Source organism: Meriones unguiculatus, chromosome 6 (genome assembly GCF_030254825.1).
Source record: "Meriones unguiculatus strain TT.TT164.6M chromosome 6, Bangor_MerUng_6.1, whole genome shotgun sequence".
Classification (NCBI taxonomy): Eukaryota; Metazoa; Chordata; class Mammalia; order Rodentia; family Muridae; genus Meriones; species Meriones unguiculatus.
The window spans coordinates 116060526-116079523 of record NC_083354.1 but is presented as its reverse complement, the minus strand read 5'-3'; the positions used below and the strand labels follow the sequence as shown (position 1 = coordinate 116079523).

Sequence of the window (18998 nt, the reverse complement as noted above, 5' to 3'; positions counted from 1 at the left end):
GTTTTTGAGAAAATGTTAGACTGAAATTCTGTAGTCTTATTATGGTGTGTATTGTTTTATGAAGTCCTTTTATCTAGGCAGTAGGCATATGTAAATACTCGATTTTGTTTTTCTAGTGTGGCTGACCTTAAGCATGCCATTCAAAGCAAATACAAGATTGCTATTCAGCACCAGGTGCTAGTGGTCAATGGAGGAGAATGCATGGCTGCAGATCGAAGAGTGTGTACTTACAGTGCTGGGACGGTAGGTGTCAGAGCCCTGTACTGCGCAGTCTGCTTTCTCATCAGGTGGGGATCGGGGATGCTGTTTTTGTGTTAAGGGTGGTGTGCAAGTTCATCATTTATAACATCTATATTTCTATAATTTCTCCATTTTTTTGATACAGGACACAAATCCAATTTTTCTTTTTAATAAAGAAATGATCTTATGTGACCGTGCACCTGCTATTCCTAAAACTACCTTTTCAACAGAAAATGACATGGAAATAAAAGTTGAAGAGTCTCTTATGATGCCTGCAGTTTTTCACACTGTTGCTTCAAGGACACAGCTTGCAGTGGTAGGCTATAAACAATACTTTTTACTAATTGCTCCTGAAAGCATTCAAGACTAGCTAGCGGGGAAGTCAAAATTACTTTGGTAACATGAAAAATACCCAACTTTTTCTCCTCTTATAATTTTTTTAAATATTATTACTGTTGTGTTGTATTTTATTGTGTGTGCACTTGTGTATACATGTACATGCATGAAAATCATAGAGGTCAAAGAACATCTAGGTTCTCTCCACCATATGGTTCCGGGGATTAACTCAGATACTTGGTGGTGAGCTCTCACAGGCCTCTTCTTAAAGACAGGCTTCTTTGTAACCTCCTCTTCTACTTAAACGTAGTGTTTAAGGTTGGGGGTAAAGTTAGATAGATTGGTGTTTAAGAGCCTGTGTTGTTCTTCCAGAGGACCTGGGTTTGGTTCCCAGGACACATGTTGGATGACACACAACTGCCTGAAACCCCAGCTTTAGGGCATATGATACCTTTCACTCCACAGGAACCTGTACTTATCTGGTGTACACACACACACACACACACAATTTAAATTAATAAAAAAAAACTTTAAAATATTTATTCATGTTTTATGGTTAATATATTAAATTTTAAAATTTTATTCCTCCGCATTACTAGATAGCGTGAGAGAGTTGTCTTAAATATGACTTGGCCAGCATCGCCTTTAGCTGGTGATAGTCAGATAATTAATTTTGAACATTTTTTAATAGATTAGGTACCCATGTTAGAATAGACAATAGAGCTCAGATGGCTTTAGTAACAATTGTTTTCCTTATTTGTTTCTAGTTCTCGGAGAAGGAGCTGAGTTCTTTTCCAGTCCATACGACTTAAACCAGTACTTGGAACCCCATATATTGTTGCAATTACTTTTCTGTTTTATTAAGAGTTTTTTTTTTTTTTTTTGTTTTGTTTTGTTTTGTTTTTAGATAGGGTCTTTCTAGAAACTCCTGAAATCCTCAAACTGTCAGTCCTCCTGTCTTAGCTCTGATAGTCTAGAATTACAGGCATGCACCATGGCTTGTTTTCTCTTATAATTTACTTTTACTGTACTGTAGTGCCATTGACTCCAAGCTAGCAAGAAGTTGTTTGTTTGACTCTTAGATAAGGAAGAAAATATTTCTTAGAAGCTATGAAGTAGCACAGTTTATATTCTATTTTAAAAGGGTAGTATTTAATAAAGTTTCAGTGTTAGGAATTCGATTTGATGTGGACAGAAGGTTCTTTTGTGGCAGGGAGAGAGAGGTTAGAACAATTTGCACATTACAGTCAAAGAGGCACACTGATTGGTTGGACGCAGAAGGGAATGAATGCTGATGAAGTTGCTCTTCAGTGAGCAGCAAGCTTTTATTTGATTTTTTATTTGAGATTTGTCCGTATATTAGTCATGGACTTTAAAGATGTTTTTCTTCTTGTGTGCAAGCATTCTGGCTTTGTGATTTTCTGGGTAGTAGGAAATGACTTAACCCAGGATTGCTGAGTCCATTCTGTTGCTGTTGTCATCATCATAACCGTTGAGTCAGGCTGAGGTCAGGTGGCATCATTTTCTTATATAAACTTCTTGGTCTCCTAAGAAAATATAATATTAAATATTTAATATATTTTAACTGATTAGAGGGAATGGTAATAAAATGTAAACAAAAGCATGAAAAATGAGTATACAGGGAAAAGATAGCAGGATTATTCTCATGTATTAAGGATGATATGTGAGCTGTGTGGTTTCTCTGTATAGCCCTGGCTGTGTTGGAACTCTGGAGACCAGGTTGGCCTTGAATTCAGAGATCAGCATGCCACTGCTTCCCAAGTGCTGGGAGTAAAGGCATGTGCCACCACCTGGCTATTTTCTGAATATTCTTATTTTGTGCTTTTGTATTTTCTCATTTCTAATTTTCATTACACATATAGATTGACTCCGCTAAGGGTGAGCAGGTGTCATGGGTGGGTGATGGCTGATCCTGTTGTTCCACTGACATTTACTTTCTGCATTTTGCACAATAATAGTAGGTTAACCTCTAGGTGCTATGAGTTTCCACTCATGGATTATTCACCAGATTTACAATACCAGGGATGCCTGTGTTTCCTCCTGTGGAACTACCTTAAATCATACAGTGGTTGATTGCCCCAGTAACATTTTGCACCTATGGGCATATCTTACAAGATCAACATTCTTAACCGAGTCGTGCAGTTTTTGTAGTTTATAGCTGGATGAGAATGTTGATGACCCTCCAACCCTTAACCCTCCAATTACTAGTTGCTTAAATAGCAGCTTGCAGTACTGTGAGAGCTAGCCAACAGGGATGAAGCTTCCTGATCAGCAGCAGCTTGTTTCCTTTCTTGTGATGAGTGTGTATGCTGTCTTCAGCTATATAGTCCTAGGGTCCTACCACAAAGTCTTGATGGACAACCAAGAACATTGGTATTTGTATTGTGTTTTCTGTGTGTGTGGGGGGGTGGGGGTCCTGGTCCTCTAACACACTACTCCACTGACATCTTAATGTACATGTTCTGTATACACTACTATGTTTGTTTTAAAATATTAACTTTTTTGTACTTCCCCCGGCACATACCATGTCTGTGTGTTCTTCATACATCTGCCACTCTAATGCTAGTATTACAGGTATGCATCATTGTGCCAGCCCACAATAAAATCTGATTCCTTTTTTTGTTAGCATTTTGTGAGTCTTCAGACATTTATCTCTCTAGTCTCTTCTTTTTTCTTTCCTAATTTATGTTCATATTCTCTTTATAACTTCAGAAATAAGTGGTATGAACTTCTGAAAGTCTTCACTTTTTTTTATCTTTTTGTTTGTGGGATTTTGTTTGTTTTCGTAGTTAGGACAGAGTAATGTTATTTATTTTCTACAGGCCTAGAATCTTTTGTGACAGGGAACTTCTCTTATTTAGAAATCTCCTACATTGCTTTTCATCTGTTCTTTAAAATTATCTGACTCTTAGGACTGCAGAGTACTTCAGTTGGTAAGCACGCTTGTGGTCAAGCATGAAAAGTTGAGTCCCCACCACCTGTACAAGAAGCTGGGAATAATGGCATGTGCTAATCCCAGTGGCTGGGAGTCAACAGACATAATAGTTCGTTGGCCACCAGCCCAGCTCCAGGCTCAGACTTTTTTCTCAAAGGAATAAAGTGGAAAGTGATAGGACACCCAACATCCTCTTCAGTATCCCAGGCTCATACTCTGCACACGTACCACATAAACACATTCATATATATGCAAACATAAGGAAAATAATTTTTATTTTGAGGACCAACGTTACAATTTCAAAATGTGTTATATTGATAATGTATTCTCAGTCCTTTATGTTTGGCAAAAATATATGTACGTATATATCTGCAAACATATACACACAGATCATTACTTTCTTTTATTCTTACCCATTTTCAAACAGGAAATGTATGAGGTTGCCAAGAAGCTATGCTCTTTCTGTGAAGGCCTTGTCCATGATGAACATCTTCAGCACCAAGGCTGGGCTGCCATTATGGCCAATCTGGAGGACTGTGGAAATTCATACCAAAAACTTCTTTTCAAGTTTGAAAGTATTTATTCAGATTATCTGCAATCCATAGAAGACATCAAGTTAAAACTTACCCAGTATGTTTATCATTAAGTGGATGTTTAAAATGTCGTTTAACAGTAGTTTTTTGTTACTAGATGTTTGTTCCTTAGACAGCATGTTTATTTAAATAATTCTTATTTTAGAGTTTTTTAAAGCATTGTTATTATTGTTTTTTTGTGTATGTAAGTAGAGGTATGTATGTTTCTTGGTGCTTATGACTTTTGGATGTTGATTTTCTTTTTCCACTGTGGGGTTCAGGCCAATCCTGTTAGCCTCTCAGTCACCTCACGGGCCCAGTTTAGAGTCATGCTCTACTCGTGGTTTTTTGGGTTTTGTTTTTTGTTTTTTTTTTTTGGTTTTTTTTTTTTTTTTTTTTGCTTTTTTGAGATAATCTTTCTGTGTAGCTCTTGACTCTTCTTGAACTCACTACGTAGATCATACTATGTAAATCAGGCTAACCTCCACCTCACAGAAATTCACCTGCCTCTGCCTCCCAAGTGCTGGGATTGAAGGCATTTGACATCATCCCTGGCTTTAATTTGTGTTTTTAAATGTAGGTGTTAAAAAAAATACATATTTGACCCCCACATACCTTTTTTTTTTTTTGGTTTAATTATATAAACTGCTTGGATAGAGTAATTTATAAAACTAAGAATCTTTTCCTGTCTTTTGCGCAGCAGAGAAAATGTAAATTGGAGGAGAGAGAAAAAAAAGACTATAACCTATATCTCACCTCATATAAATTAAAAAGCCAATATATATGGAAAATTTTAGCTACTTTTAAAGTAATGCCATCACAATATAAGTCTTTTACATTGGCTTTTGGAAGGAAGCGACTATAATCTAAAATTAATGTGCAAATGAATAATAACTCAGCCTTAGATTAACAATTGAATGTATGCTAGTATATGTACTCCTGATTTTACATTCAGGTTTTTGGTTTTGTTTTTCTTTATTCTGGGAACTCAACTCAAGTCCTTTCCTGTATTAGAAAAGCATTTTTTTTTTTTTTTTAATTTTGTTTTTAAAGACAGGGCTTTTCTGTGTAGTCCTGGCTGTCCTGGACCAGTTCTATTACAGCAGATTCACAACAATCCACCTCTGCCTCTCAAATGTTGGGATTAAAGGCGTGTGCCACCAAGCCTGGCTAGACAAGCATTTTTACTCTTTAAGTTGCATCCCAGCCCACATGACTCCTCCTTTCCCTCAGTTTCCTTAGTATTGTAGATTGACTATTTAAGACATGTTTGGTCTTAGTTGACTTGGGAAGAAATATTGGTAGGAAAGAGAATGCATAACTAGCATTAAAAGGATCATTTTAAAATTACTTATTACAACATCCTTTCCAGATATCTATTTTTAAGGGAGTCCTCCTAACCACATCAGTTTACATTAAGATTCATCATTTTCCATAGTCTTAGGCAATATCAAAGATTTCATATTTTCCCCAATATCCTTTAACAGCTTGTATCTCTCAGTCTGTTTCCCTGATGTGGTGAGTATGAGTTATCTTAAAGCTAAAATTGTTAATTTTATCCTATGCTTTCAGTATATTAAGTATATATGATTGTGTTAAAGGTAGTGTTATAGTTTGAGGTACTGCTATGATCAGCCTTCATAAATTTTAATGTTTTTAATAAAGAGGTTTTATTTGAAAAGGTTTGGTTAAAAAGTCATTGCCTATTTATTTAGTATAATCTAGCTAGCATTGCTATAAATTGGTATTTTAATGTTAATGGTTACCTCTCTACTAAGCTGCACTTCTTTTATTTTTCTTTGGTTTTTCGAGACAGTGTTTCTCATGTAGCCTTGGCTGTCCTGGACTTACTTTGTAGACCAGGCTGACCTTTAACTACCTGCCTCTGCCTTCTGAATCCTCGGGTTACAGGCCTGTGCTACCACGCCTGGCTCTAAGCTATTCTTTTAGTTAGCTAATAAACCAGCTTATATGTGAATAATACAGGGAGCAGTGGTTAAGGCTGGTATTTTGAAGTTCAATATGATTTCATTGGATGATATTTGAACGTACTGTTTTACTGACTCATGTTTTGTATATTAAGTTTAGGAACTGCGGTTTCAGTAATGGCCAAGATTCCACTGTTGGAGTGCCTAACCAGACATAGTTACAGGGAATGTTTGGGAAGACTGAATTCTTTAAGTGAACATGAAGGCTCAGAGAAAGCTGAGATGAAAAGATCCACTGAACTGGTGCTCTCTCCTGATATGCCTAGAACAACTAACACATCTTTGTTAACCTCATTTCACAAGTCAGTGGAGCATGTAGCTCCAGATCCCACCGATGCTGAACATGGCAAAGAACTTAGGGAATCTTGTCAAAGTACTGTCCATCAAGAAGAAGCTTCAGTAGATGCTAAAGACAGTGATCTGCCCTTTTTTAATGTTTCTTTGTTAGACTGGATAAATGTTCAAGATAGACCTAATGATGTGGAATCTTTGGTCAGGAAGTGCTTTGATTCTATGAGCAGGGTAAGTAGTGGTGTGTGTATAGAGTGGGGGTGATTAAGTTATAGTTGAAGCGGCATACCTTGCCTTGGAACGTGGAGGCTGGATCATATTACTTGTAACCATGCTTTTGAGTTGATTGTTTGAGAAGATTATTTGAGAGTTGATTGTTTGAGAAGATTATTTGAGAGTACAAATTTTTAGTGTAGTTAGAAGGGTTTACATAAATAGGTTTTGAGTGGTTCAAGGATAAATCACTACCAACTAAATTACAGTGTTGAACATTTCCATGATCTAGAAAGTTGTCTTTATCCAGTGAGCACCTCCCTTCATGAGAAATTATAACTATTCCATCTCCTTGAAAATTCATCAGTAAGATGTTGTGCTTTCAGTTAAAATTAATTCGAGAAGTAAACCTGGGATAAATGTTTCTTCCTATCTGCTCTGTAAGTTGATGCAAAACACCTATATCAGAAAGGAAGTTGTTTAGTGACACAAAACATTAATGTTTTGAAGATTTAGTTGTCAGAATATAAACACTAAAAGAGTGAAAGCTAGACTAGTGTTTCTGCTTAAGTAATAATATTTTGTAGATGAAATTTCCGTGTCTGGACAACGACTACATAACAGTGGTCCCAATAACCAGTGTCATTTTTATAACTAGAACTGTGCTAGAATTCAGAATAATTTTACATAAAATAATGTTAGCTAGGGAAGCACTCTCGCACTGTGTTGTATCCCCTTGAATTGTGTAGGCAGTTTTACAAACTTTCCAAGACTCACTTTGAACTTAACTGTATAGTCCAGTGTAGTCTTGTAATCCTTGTGATTCAACCCTTGGAGTAGCCGGGATTACAGGCCTTCTCCCAAACCAGCATTAGACTTTTTGGTTTTCTCTCTCTCATACAGTGAGTAATGTTTATCTCATAGCAGTAGTTTTGTTTGCCAGCAATATAACAAATAAAGGTCCTTAGATTTAATGCCTTTATTTTCAAAGAATTCTGTTTAAAGCCCTTAGTTTCATAGATTAATCCGATGTCTATTATAATTCATAATGTATATTTCCAACTGTAAAATTCCAATAGCTACCTCTGGAAATGAGTTGGGACATAAGGGGTTTTTTTGTTTTGTTTTGTTTTTTTGGTTTTTTTTTTTTTTTGGAATTTAGTTTTTGAAATTTCTAAATTCTACCCCTGACACTTGTGGATTACTCCTGTGTTTATAAGGTGTTTTCTTAGCAATTTGAATCCCTAGTTTTACATTTGTATGGACTGATTTGATAGATGATAATTTCCATAGTTATTTTGTTTACAGCCCAGTTTTAATTTATGCACAACATTCTGTAATTGCTGATTTATTTTTTTTGTAGATGTCTAGTACACAGATGAAGAGGATTTATGCTTCTGATTAATAGATGGCTTACATGTATGCTTAGCTCAGTTTAAACTTCCCAGAGTTTATTGACCCTTAGTACTTCTAGTATCTATCAAGTTATTATTTTGTTTATTTATTTATTTGCTTGTCTCTCTGTTCATTCACCCATCCACCCACCCACGCACCCACTCTACCCATCTGTTTAAGACAGGGTTTCATTCTGTAGCCCTGGCTGGCCTTGAATTTCTTCTGCTCCTCAAGTGATGGGAGCAAAGATGTACACCAATACATCCAGCTATTTGCTTACTGTATGGAGGACAGTTGTTTGAAAGTTGTATAGTTAAAACCAGAGAAGATTAGAGTTGGTTTTACAGCTTCTTTAATGCAACTGTTGTATGTTGACCATGCAGTTGTCAAAGAGAGCGCATGAGTAGAAATTAATCTAATGATGGAAATCTGGACAAATAATTATGATTAATATTAATCAAAAATTATCTGGAAGTTATGGTTTTTGTCATTTTTGGGAAAATGGAATGAAATATTTTACAAAATATTAAATAAAATTTTGTTACAGCATAATTTAGGAATTATGTTAAACTAATTCAAGGTTAATCCATTGTTTTTCTCTTTCTGGTCATTGTTCACATCACTTGAATTGTCTTCCTGTTTTACCCTCTCTAATGCCATTTAAAGGACCTAGTCAAATTTCTTTTTTACAGATCAGAAGGACAGTCAAAAAGACCTTGATCAATGAGATGGCTCAGTGGGATAACTTGAGCGTCATATCTGGGTCCCAGATGTTGGTGGGAGAGAATTGACTGTCATAAGTTGTCCTTTGACCCCTATATGTATATCATGGTTTTTAAGAGGTCACATTCATGCTCACACAAATGTATGCAATCTATTACATATAAATGTAGCTGAAAAAGATAAGTTGGTTGATATCCACATGTTAATATTAGCACGAGTTTCAGAATCCCATCGGAGGCTTGAAAAGCTGTACTAGTTTTCCTCCATTAAAAAGTGAGCTCAGGATCTGACAAGATGATTCAGTGGCTAAAAGCATGGATAGCTCATTTTAATCCCCAGGACTCACATGGTGAAAGGAGAAAATTTTCAGAGCTTGTTTTATGGCATGTCTTTGTCCTCAGAGGTAGAACACTTGCCTACCAAGGCCCTGGGTTTAGTCTTTAGTACTGCAATAATAACGATAAAGCAGTAAAATGTGCTTTCAATCTGTTGTCAGTGGCTCCCGCCCATAATCTCAACACTGGAAATTTGAGATTAGCCTGAGGTATGTAGTGTGAGTCCCTTGAGTGAGACCCTACCTCAAAATAAACAAAAAAATTATGTTATGCCTAATGCCACACAGAGTAATCAGTCTGAGGCTCACAGAGTCCTATCTGAAGGAACCAGCAGAACCTGAGGATAAGAAGATTAGCAAAAGTTGTCTGCTGTGCTACAGTTTCAGGAACCTTTAACAAAACAAGGTTATTTGATATCTGTGACCACAGAGTTTTTACTAGAAAACAGTCTATGTCAAACACATTGTAGGAAGTCAGAATAGGAAGGGTTAAGATTAAGAAAACATATTGATCAAGCCATTTCCTTGCTGTAGAAATTAAGCATAAAGCTCTCTGTCCCACTTGGGAAGAAAATCTTGCTTTTTTAAAGATGGGGTGTTACTGTGTTGCCTATGCTGGCCTGAACTTTTGGTCTTCCTGCCTTATTGAGTTCTGAATTACAAGCATATGCCAACTTGCTTGGTATGGAAGATATCTTTGAAAGAAGTGAATTGATAAGAATTACTACCAGAGAATGGGTTTGTCATTAGCTCTACTTTATATAACCTTGATGTCCTTGGCAATAACATTTTCTTAGGGATATTGAGAATTGTTTAAATTATAATATTGGTTGAGATTTGTGATTCCTGGAAATATGCTCTTGATTTTTTGTTTTGTTTTGTTTTGTTTTGTAGTTTGTTTAGTATTAGTTGTTTAGGATGATGAGACTAGTCCTGATAACCTTTCTTTGCAAGTATATTTTATTTCCTGTGTGTTTTTCTGTCATTTTCTACCACTTTTGTATCTGATTCTCTGTCCAGTTACTATGAAATACAGCTAAAACTGGTTCCAGGAGATTTTATTCATATGTGCTTTCTTCTCATTTAGCTTGACCCAAAGATTATCCAGCCGTTTATGTTAGAATGCCATCAAACTATTGCCAAACTTGATAATCAGAATATGAAAGCCATCAAAGGGCTTGAAGATCGGCTTTATGCCCTGGACCAGATGATTGCTAGCTGTGGCCGGCTGGTAAATGAACAGAAAGAGCTTGCTCAGGTATTGGTCATTTGTATATACTTAAGCATGATGTCTGTTTGGTATGCGCCATTTGTTTACTTTTCCTTGACTATTGGGAGTGCATTATATCCGTGAGTGTTCCTTGCTTGTTGCTATGACTGTGTAGTTAACAAAAATTTGAAGGAGAGGTTTGTTTTGATTGATAAGCTAAGAAGGATATAGTCTGTGGTGATGGGAAAGTCAGGACACCAGAAGCAGATGCAGGAAAGGCAGAAATACAATGTCAATGTTAATAGAAGTAAAACTTAGCTTTTGGCAGGTTAGAAAGAAAATAGGATCTAGAAGCAAAGAGTGAAACAGGCTGGCTGGGCTAGAGTTTTCAAAGGCCTATACCCCTGTGATTCATCTCTGCAGCCAATTCTTATATCCCAAAGGTTCCGTATCTTCTCAGAACAGCATCAAGGGAGGGCCAAGCACTCAAAATGTGAACTTGTGGAGAAAAATTCAGATTTATAACAATATACCACATAACAGAAAAAAAGACATGTTCTATCTTGTTATTCCCATTTGAGACTGGCTGTCATTTTGTTACACAGGATAGGCTGCTGCCTCCTTCTAAGTGTTGTGATTACAGGTAACTGTTATCACATGTAACTAAGGCATGCTCTAAATGGTTGAGTTTGATAAATTGAATTCAGGCTCTGTGGATGAAAGCTGAAATACAAACCATGAAAGTACTAGCCACAGCTGGAATGAAAGTGATTATTTTTGATGTGTTAAAAAATAATATAATAAAAAGTTGTACTGATAAGTACCTTGTATTCTCCCTCAAAAACATAGGACAATAAATAAAAGAAGAAAAATGAGAAATCTTGGAAAATTGACTAATCCTTTATAGTTATGACCATTTGTTAATCCCCCCAACTCAGAACCAAGTAGCCAAATTTCATTTTGTACTACCATGCCTCCTCCTGTCATTCCCTCCATTCCACCTTCTATACTTCTTGGAATAGAAGTTTCCTATGTAGCCTAGGTTGTCCTTCTGCCTCTGCTTTTGGAGTGTTGTGGCTTCTGTTGGTTGTTAAATTTTTTTATTCCTTTTGATGTTGATGTTTCATGTGCTTATTTTTAATAAAAACCAAAGAAATACTATAGAAGTCTAAGGTAGCTTAAATTTTGTGTTTCCCTGACATTTTAAAGAATTGGCTTTTGGTTTGTTTTTGGGTTAGTCTGGGTCAATTATATTAATATATGTTAAGATACAGATTATTGTAAGTTGGTTTTTAGTCCTTGGAGTTGCCTTTTTGTTTGTTTGTTTGTTTGTTTTGTTTGCCTGTTAGTGTGAGATAATAGATTTTAGGGTTCTAAATGAAAAGTTATCCATTGTCTGTTTTCCTCTTAATTGAGTATTTATGTCATTTATGTTACAAAATATTTTTAAAACTTTCTTTAAGGGATTTTTAGCTAATCAGATGAGAGCTGAAAACTTGAAGGATGCATCTGTGCTACCTGATCTGTGCCTGAGTCATGCAAATCAGCTAATGATTATGTTGCAAAACCACAGAAAACTGTTGGATATTAAACAGAAGTGTACCACTGCCAAACAAGAGCTAGCAAACAATCTGCATGTCAGACTGAAGTAAGATTGTGTCATATTTAATTTGGGCTCTTTAGAGTTCATGTTTTTATCTTCCTAGTAATCAGAGTAATTTCCCCTTATGATTACATTGAAATGCATATTGATTGTTCCTGGAATTAGACTTTATATAGTCTTGATCTTCATAGCTTACCTACAAGATGACTTTTAGCAAATGTTGGGGCTGTTGAAAACAATGAATCTTATTCTGTAGGTGGTGTTGTTTTGTGATGCTTCATGCTGATCAAGATGGAGAAAAACTACAAGCACTGCTCCGCCTTGTAATAGAGCTGTTAGAAAGAGTCAGAATTGTTGAGGCTCTTAGTACTGTTCCTCAGATGTATTGCCTAGCTGTTGTTGAGGTTGTAAGGAGGAAAATGTTCATTAAACACTACAGAGAGGTAAGCAATTCTAACTGTTTAATTATACATGAACATTAATAATTACTATATGTTATTAACATAAACTTTTCCTCTTCTAAGTGGGCTGGTGCTTTAGTCAAAGATGGAAAACAATTGTATGAAGCTGAAAGGTCAAAAAGGGAATCCTTTGGGAAATTATTTAGTAAGTGTTAATTTATTTACCGTTTTCCTTTTTTATTTTTTGTCTTTTAAATAATTTGTAAAATAACCATGTTCCTGCTTTCTTTATATAGGGAAGTCCTTTTTAAGAAATCGTCTGTTTAAGGGACTGGACTCCTGGCCCCCCTCATTTTGTGTATGTATTTATTTTCTAACCATGACCAAATTTGTATATTATAAACCTGTTCTTTTTTTCAGGGTTAGAAGCACATTTCAGAAACAGAGTAAGTTGTGAGTGACAATTAAATCAGCATAAAATGGTTTTGGCTCTAAGGGTTACTTGGTATAAGCTTTAATATGTTAATTTGTTAATTTTTGAAATGTACTTTAATTATAATATTTTACCCTTTCCTTTTCTCCCTCTAAAACTTCCTATATATCCCTCATGCTCTTCTTCAGATTCATGGCCTTTTTAAAAATTGTTCTTGTATGCCTGTGTGTTTATACAGAAATATTTAAAAATATAATCTGAGTCCATATAATGCTACATGTATGTATATTTTCAGAATTGACCATTTGGCACTAGAAAGTGTGCTCATCCTGGGGAAGGCCGCCTCCTCTACTCCCAGCTGCTCCCAGTTTTACTTAGTTGCCTGTGTTCTTTGTGTAGGGTTAGCACATTGTGAACCTTTTTTCCCATGCAGCTTGGTGAGTTCATTGGAGTCCTTGTTCAGGTCACATTTGGATGGTCATATTGGTGAGACATTGTGGGTATAGCCTCTGATGTTACTAGAAGACAAAAGTCACTGTCACTTACAGTCTTTCTGTTCCCACTTTGCAATGTTTTTGAGCCCTGGTGCTGGACTATTTGTAGATGTATTTTTTGGTACTAGATTCTACAACTCTTTATTTTGATTGATTTTGCTTTTCTGTAGTGGTTTCTGTTGCAAAGAGAAGTTTCCTTGATTAGGAGAAAAGATGCACACTTATCTTTGACTATAAGGAAAAATATTTATAGATTGTTGTTAGGGATTATGTTAGGGATTAGGGCTTAGTAAATTAATGGTTGTAGATTCTCCTACAATAATCATGATTTCATGAGCACTGAGTCGTTAGCTAAGTTTCTAGTACCAGACATGGTCTCTTTCTGTTGAGCAGGTCTTAAGTTTGAGTAGAGAGCTCTTGGTTACTGCCAAAGTTTGTGTGCCACTGCTTCATCACCTGAGAACACACATTGGGCTGTCATCGTCAGTGGGAATGCAGTTCTTTTGTTTTCTTTATATATATATAAAGAAATATATATATATATTTTATATATATATATATATATATATATATATATAAAATTTATTTAACATCATTTATGTGCATTAGTGTGAAGGTCTCAGATCCCTTGAAACTGGAGTTACAGTTGTGAGCTGCCATGTGGGTGCTGAGAATTGAACCTGGGTCCTTTGGAAGAGCATACAGTGCGCTTAACCACTGAGCCATCTCTAGCCCATCATTTTATTTCTATAATCTTTCTGTTGTCTGTTGTCTTTTTATCCTATTGTCTCCATACCACGTCATTCTTTGAGTCAGAGTAGCTTGAGTCTTGAATAAATCTTCATTAAAATTAAACATGAAAATATCATTTTATATATTTTAAGGTCAGTTAGCTGGGTCTGTTAATTTTTTAAATGAAAAGAAACATTTCATGATCAAAGAAATTTACGAAATGCTATGAGTCTATCACCCATATTAAAACTTCAATTTCAGACATGTTTCTGCAAGCAGTATTTCTTAAGAATGTAGATACGTAGCATAATTGGAATTCACATTTATGAACCTGTTTTATGTCTGATTATCCTGCTATTTAAATTTTGACTAGTGGTTAATTAGAGTTATTTTAAAAAGATACCAATTCTTGCCAGTATTATAAAAAAAACAACTAGTAGGACTTTAAAATTAATACTTTTAGAGTTTTCAAAATGAGAAGAACAAAGACAGACATCTTCCTAATGTACAGCAACAAAGATTACTATTTAGAGACCTTTGTGATCATTCTGTAAGTCAAAGGAGAATTTGGGAATAACAAATGCACATTGCACCCCATGGCACCATTTAGTATTAGTGGGACCCTAGAGTTTCTATAAAATGGTGCTAAGGACAAAAGGGGAAAAACAAACATAATAGTTTCCACCAAGCAGTTCAGTGTCCAGACTGTTAAAGATTGACAGTTAATGTGCCCTGTCATTCTTGCATGATCTTTTGTTTAATTCTATTATTTTTCTCCGTTAATTGTAGTGAGATCATTTGACATGTTTATTTTTTCAATCTCTTTTATTGTTTTTAATTGTAGCAAGAAATATAAATTCATCCTTCATATTGGTAAAGTTTTTTTTTTTCCATTTATAGACTCGGAAGCCTAGAAAATTTGACTGTGAACTTCCAGATATATCATTAAAAGATTTACAGTTTCTTCAATCATTTTGTCCTTCAGAAGTGCAGCCATTCCTCAGGTAAAGGCTAAAAGTATTTTTGACTTGGGTTGATCTTAAAATGGTGAAATTTATGATTTATTTTCTTATGGCTTCCCTGACTTGGCATGCTGGGGTTTTTTTTAGGATTATATAAGGTTCTTTCAGTTTGCCTATCTTTGCTTTAAGAAGGACTATTCATGCCGTTGTATTGTTTTTATGAGAGTTTGCAGCTTTTGTAAGAAACTAAGAATCTACCTTGCTTGCATTCTTTTTCAGGGTCCCCTTACTTTGTGACTTTGAACCTCTACACCAGCATGTACTTGCCCTACATAATTTGGTAAAAGCAGCACAAAGTTTGGATGAAATGTCACAGACCATTACAGATCTGCTGAATGAACAAAAGGCAAATGAATTGTTTTAAAATTAGTATCAGGTGTTTACATTGTTTCAGATCTTTAAAAGTTTTACTCTGTGTTCCAGGTGTCCACAAGTCAGGCATCCCCACAGTCAGCTGCTTCTCCAAGGATAGAAAGTACAACAGGCATTACAACTACTACCTCACCGAAAACTCCTCCTCCACTAACTGTTCAGGATACCGTATGTCCGGCAGTGTGTCCCTTAGAAGAATTATCTCCAGATAGCATTGATGCTCATACGTTTGATTTTGAAACCATCTCCCACCCAAACACAGAACAAACTATTCACCAAGCTTCGATAGACTTGGATTCATTAGCTGAAAGTCCCGAGTCTGATTTCATGTCTGCTGTGAATGAATTTGTGATAGAAGAGAACTTGTCATCTCCGAACCCTGTAAGTGACCCACAAAGTCCAGAAATGATGGTAGAATCTCTTTATTCATCAGTCATCAATGCAATCGATAGTAGGCGCATGCAGGACACGAGTGCACGTGGAAAAGAGGGCTTTGGCGATCATGCAGCTCTGCATGTCCAGCTGGAGAAATACAGAGTTGCTGCCCAGGATTCTCACACCAGTATACAAACCATCAAGGAAGATCTGTGTGACTTCAGAACATTTATACAAAAAGAGCAGTGTGACTTATCAAATTCTTTAAAATGTACAGCTTTAGAAATAAGAAATATTATTGAAAAAGTAAAATGTTCTCTAGAAACAACACTAAAGGAAAAGCATCATAAAGAACTCCTATCTTTAAAAAATGAGTATGAGTGTAAACTCAATGCTCTAGTAAAAGACAGTGAAGAAAACGTAAATAAAATTAAAAAATTGAAAGGAGATTTAGTGTCCCTTGAGGAGGCTTTACAAAATAAAGACAATGAATTTGCTTTGATTAAACATGAAAAGGATGCTGTTATCTCCGTGCAGCATGAAAAGGATCAGAAGTTGTTAGAGATGGAAAATATAATGCATACTCAAAATTGTGAGATTAAAGAACTGAAACAGTCACGAGAGATGGTGTTAGAAGATCTGAAAAAGCTGCATGTTGAAAATAATGAGAAAATAGAGTCATTGAAAGCTGAATTTCTGTGCATAGAGGAAAGCCACCTGAAAGAATTAGAGGACATGCTGCACATCAGGCATATACAGGAGTTTGAGAAAGTTATGACAGACCACAAAGTGTCCTTGGAGAAATTAAAAAAGGAAAATCAACAAAGAATTGACCAGATACTAGAATCTCATGCCTCAGCTGTCCAGGAAAAAGAACAACAGTTACAGGAATTGAAACTCAAGGTTTCTGATTTGTCGGACATGAGGTGTAAATTAGAGGTTGAACTTGCATTAAAGGAAGCAGAAACAGATGAGATAAAGATCTTATTGGAAGAGAGCAAAACACAGCAGAAGGAAACTTTGAAGTCTCTCCTTGAACAAGAGACAGAAAATTTGAGAACAGAAATAAGTCAACTAAACCAAAAGATTCATGAGAATAATGAGAATTACCAGGTGGGCTTATCAGAGTTAAGAGCTTTAATGACAATTGAAAAAGATCAGTGCATTTCAGAGTTAATTAGTAGACATGAAGAAGAATCTAATATACTTAAGGCTGAATTAGACAATGTAACATCTTTGCATCACCAAGCATTTGAAATAGAAAAAAAACTGAAAGAACAAATAGTTGAACTACAGAGTAAATTGAACTCAGAACTGAGTGTTCTTGAAAGACAAAAAGATGAAATAATAATCCAACAAGAAGAGAAGTATGAGGCACTTATCCAGAACCTTGAGAAAGACAAGGAGAAATTGGTCATGACCCACGAACAAGACAAAGAACAGTTAATTCAGAAGCTCAATTGTGAAAAAGACGAAGCTGTTCAAACTGCGCTAAATGAATTTAAGCTGGAGAGGGAACTTGTTGAGAAAGAGTTATTAGAAAAAATTAAGGATCTTGAGAATCAAATAGCCAAAAGGTAAGTATTAAGCTTAGAATTTAAATACTGATGGATCAAATGTACATATTTATCAAAGTACCTTAAATTATTCCTTTACTGTAATTAGAGGAACTGAGATATTTTTACAAAGAAATTTACTTTTAAAATACTATTTATCAAAAACATGGAAATAACATTTCATAAATTTACTGTTGTGCTTCACATGTATGTGTTATTCAGAGTACCTTGAATTATTCCTTTACTGTAATTAGAAGAACTGAGATATTTTCACAAAGAAATTTTACTTTTAAAATACTACTTATCAAAAATGTGAAAATAACATTTCATCAATTTACTGTTGTACCAGGCATGATGGTACGTGCCTGTAATCCCAGCACCCAGGGAAGCAGAAACCCCTATCTCAAAAAAGATAGAAAGGAGTGAAAGGAGAGGGAAAGAGCGAGGGACGAAGGAAGAAATTAAGTATTGTTAGCATTAAGTATGATAGCTTGTGCCTGTAGTACAATTACTCAAGAGGCTGAGGCATGTTGCTGTGGGCTCAAGTCTGGGCTCAGGGTGAACTAGTTCCAGGCCAGACCTTATCTTGAAAAGGAAACAAAGTGTGTCAGTATTTTGGATTTTCAGACAAAATACTTGTTTGAAAACTGTAATTGAAAATTTCTTTTTGATTTGTAGCTTTTACTAAATTCTTCAATTACTTTTGTTCTTTTCCTATATTTGTACTAGAGTTTGTTTCCTCAGTTTAGGATTGAGCCCTGGCTAAATCAGATGGAAATATGCAGAATGTTCACTATTGCTTTCTTTTAAAATTATCATCATCATCATTATTTATTACAATTTATTCACTTTGTATCCCAGCTATACCCCTCACCCTCATCTCCTCCTGGCCCCATCCTTACTCTTCCTTCCCCGCTATGTCTATCCCCTAGTCCCCTGATAGGGGAGGTCCTCCTCCTCTACTGTCTGACCCTACCCTAACAGGTCTCATCAGGACTGTCTGGATCCTCTTTCTCTGTGGCCTAATTACGCCACCTCACCAGGGGAGGTGATCAGAGAGCAGGCAACTGAGGTCATGCCAGAGATAGCCCCTGCTCACCTTTCTAGGGAACCCACGTGGAGACTGAGCTGCCCATGGGCTACATCTGAGCAGGGGCTCTAGGTCCTCTCCATGCATGGTCCTTGGTTGATTCATCAGTTTATTTAGCCCCTCCCCCCCCGGGCCCAGATTTTTTGGGTCTTCTTATGGAGCTCCTGTCCCCTCCAGGTCTATTTCCCCCTTCTTCTGTAAGGTTCCTTGGACTCTACCCAAAGTTTGGCTATTGTTTTCTTGATACTACAATTTCATTAATTTTCTCTGGTCAGATAATGTTTTTAAATTCTAGACTTCTTATAGATTTCTTTTTATTATTTTTTATTGTTTTGTTATATTTTTAATTACCACAGGTGGGTTTAGTATTTCCACTTAAAACTTTGTGATTGGATTTTGCCCAATAGTTTGTAGAGTATGGTTCATGTATCACTCATTTAGTCCTATCTTGTTAGTTCTCAAAGTAAGTATTTTTAGTGTGTGTTGTGTGTGTATATATTTAATCCCTGACTCTTACCTTTAAATACTCTTAATTGGCTGCCTGTAATGTAATACTGATTTCAGAAGAGCTGAAAAAATGAAATTAATGAAAAACAAGGTATAATAATCATAGTTACCCTGCATTTTTTTTTTTTTCAGCTTTTAATGTACAGAATTTCGGT

General features: G+C 35.8%; 1 protein-coding gene across 2 annotated transcripts in view; it reads left to right on the top strand.

Annotated features, from left to right (window-relative positions):
* Positions 1-18998, top strand: part of Rb1cc1 (RB1 inducible coiled-coil 1) — a 68177-nt gene that overhangs the window by 24557 nt on the left and 24622 nt on the right. For both annotated transcript variants that reach the window (XM_021652342.2, XM_060385910.1), the window contains 12 exons: positions 117-243; positions 386-556; positions 3960-4162; positions 6188-6614; positions 10136-10306; positions 11722-11906; positions 12118-12304; positions 12386-12467; positions 12559-12620; positions 14822-14925; positions 15163-15289; positions 15367-17267. In XM_021652342.2, coding sequence (XP_021508017.1) covers positions 117-243; positions 386-556; positions 3960-4162; positions 6188-6614; positions 10136-10306; positions 11722-11906; positions 12118-12304; positions 12386-12467; positions 12559-12620; positions 14822-14925; positions 15163-15289; positions 15367-17267 — 3747 coding nt within the window. The remainder of the gene's footprint in view (positions 1-116; positions 244-385; positions 557-3959; positions 4163-6187; positions 6615-10135; positions 10307-11721; positions 11907-12117; positions 12305-12385; positions 12468-12558; positions 12621-14821; positions 14926-15162; positions 15290-15366; positions 17268-18998) is intronic.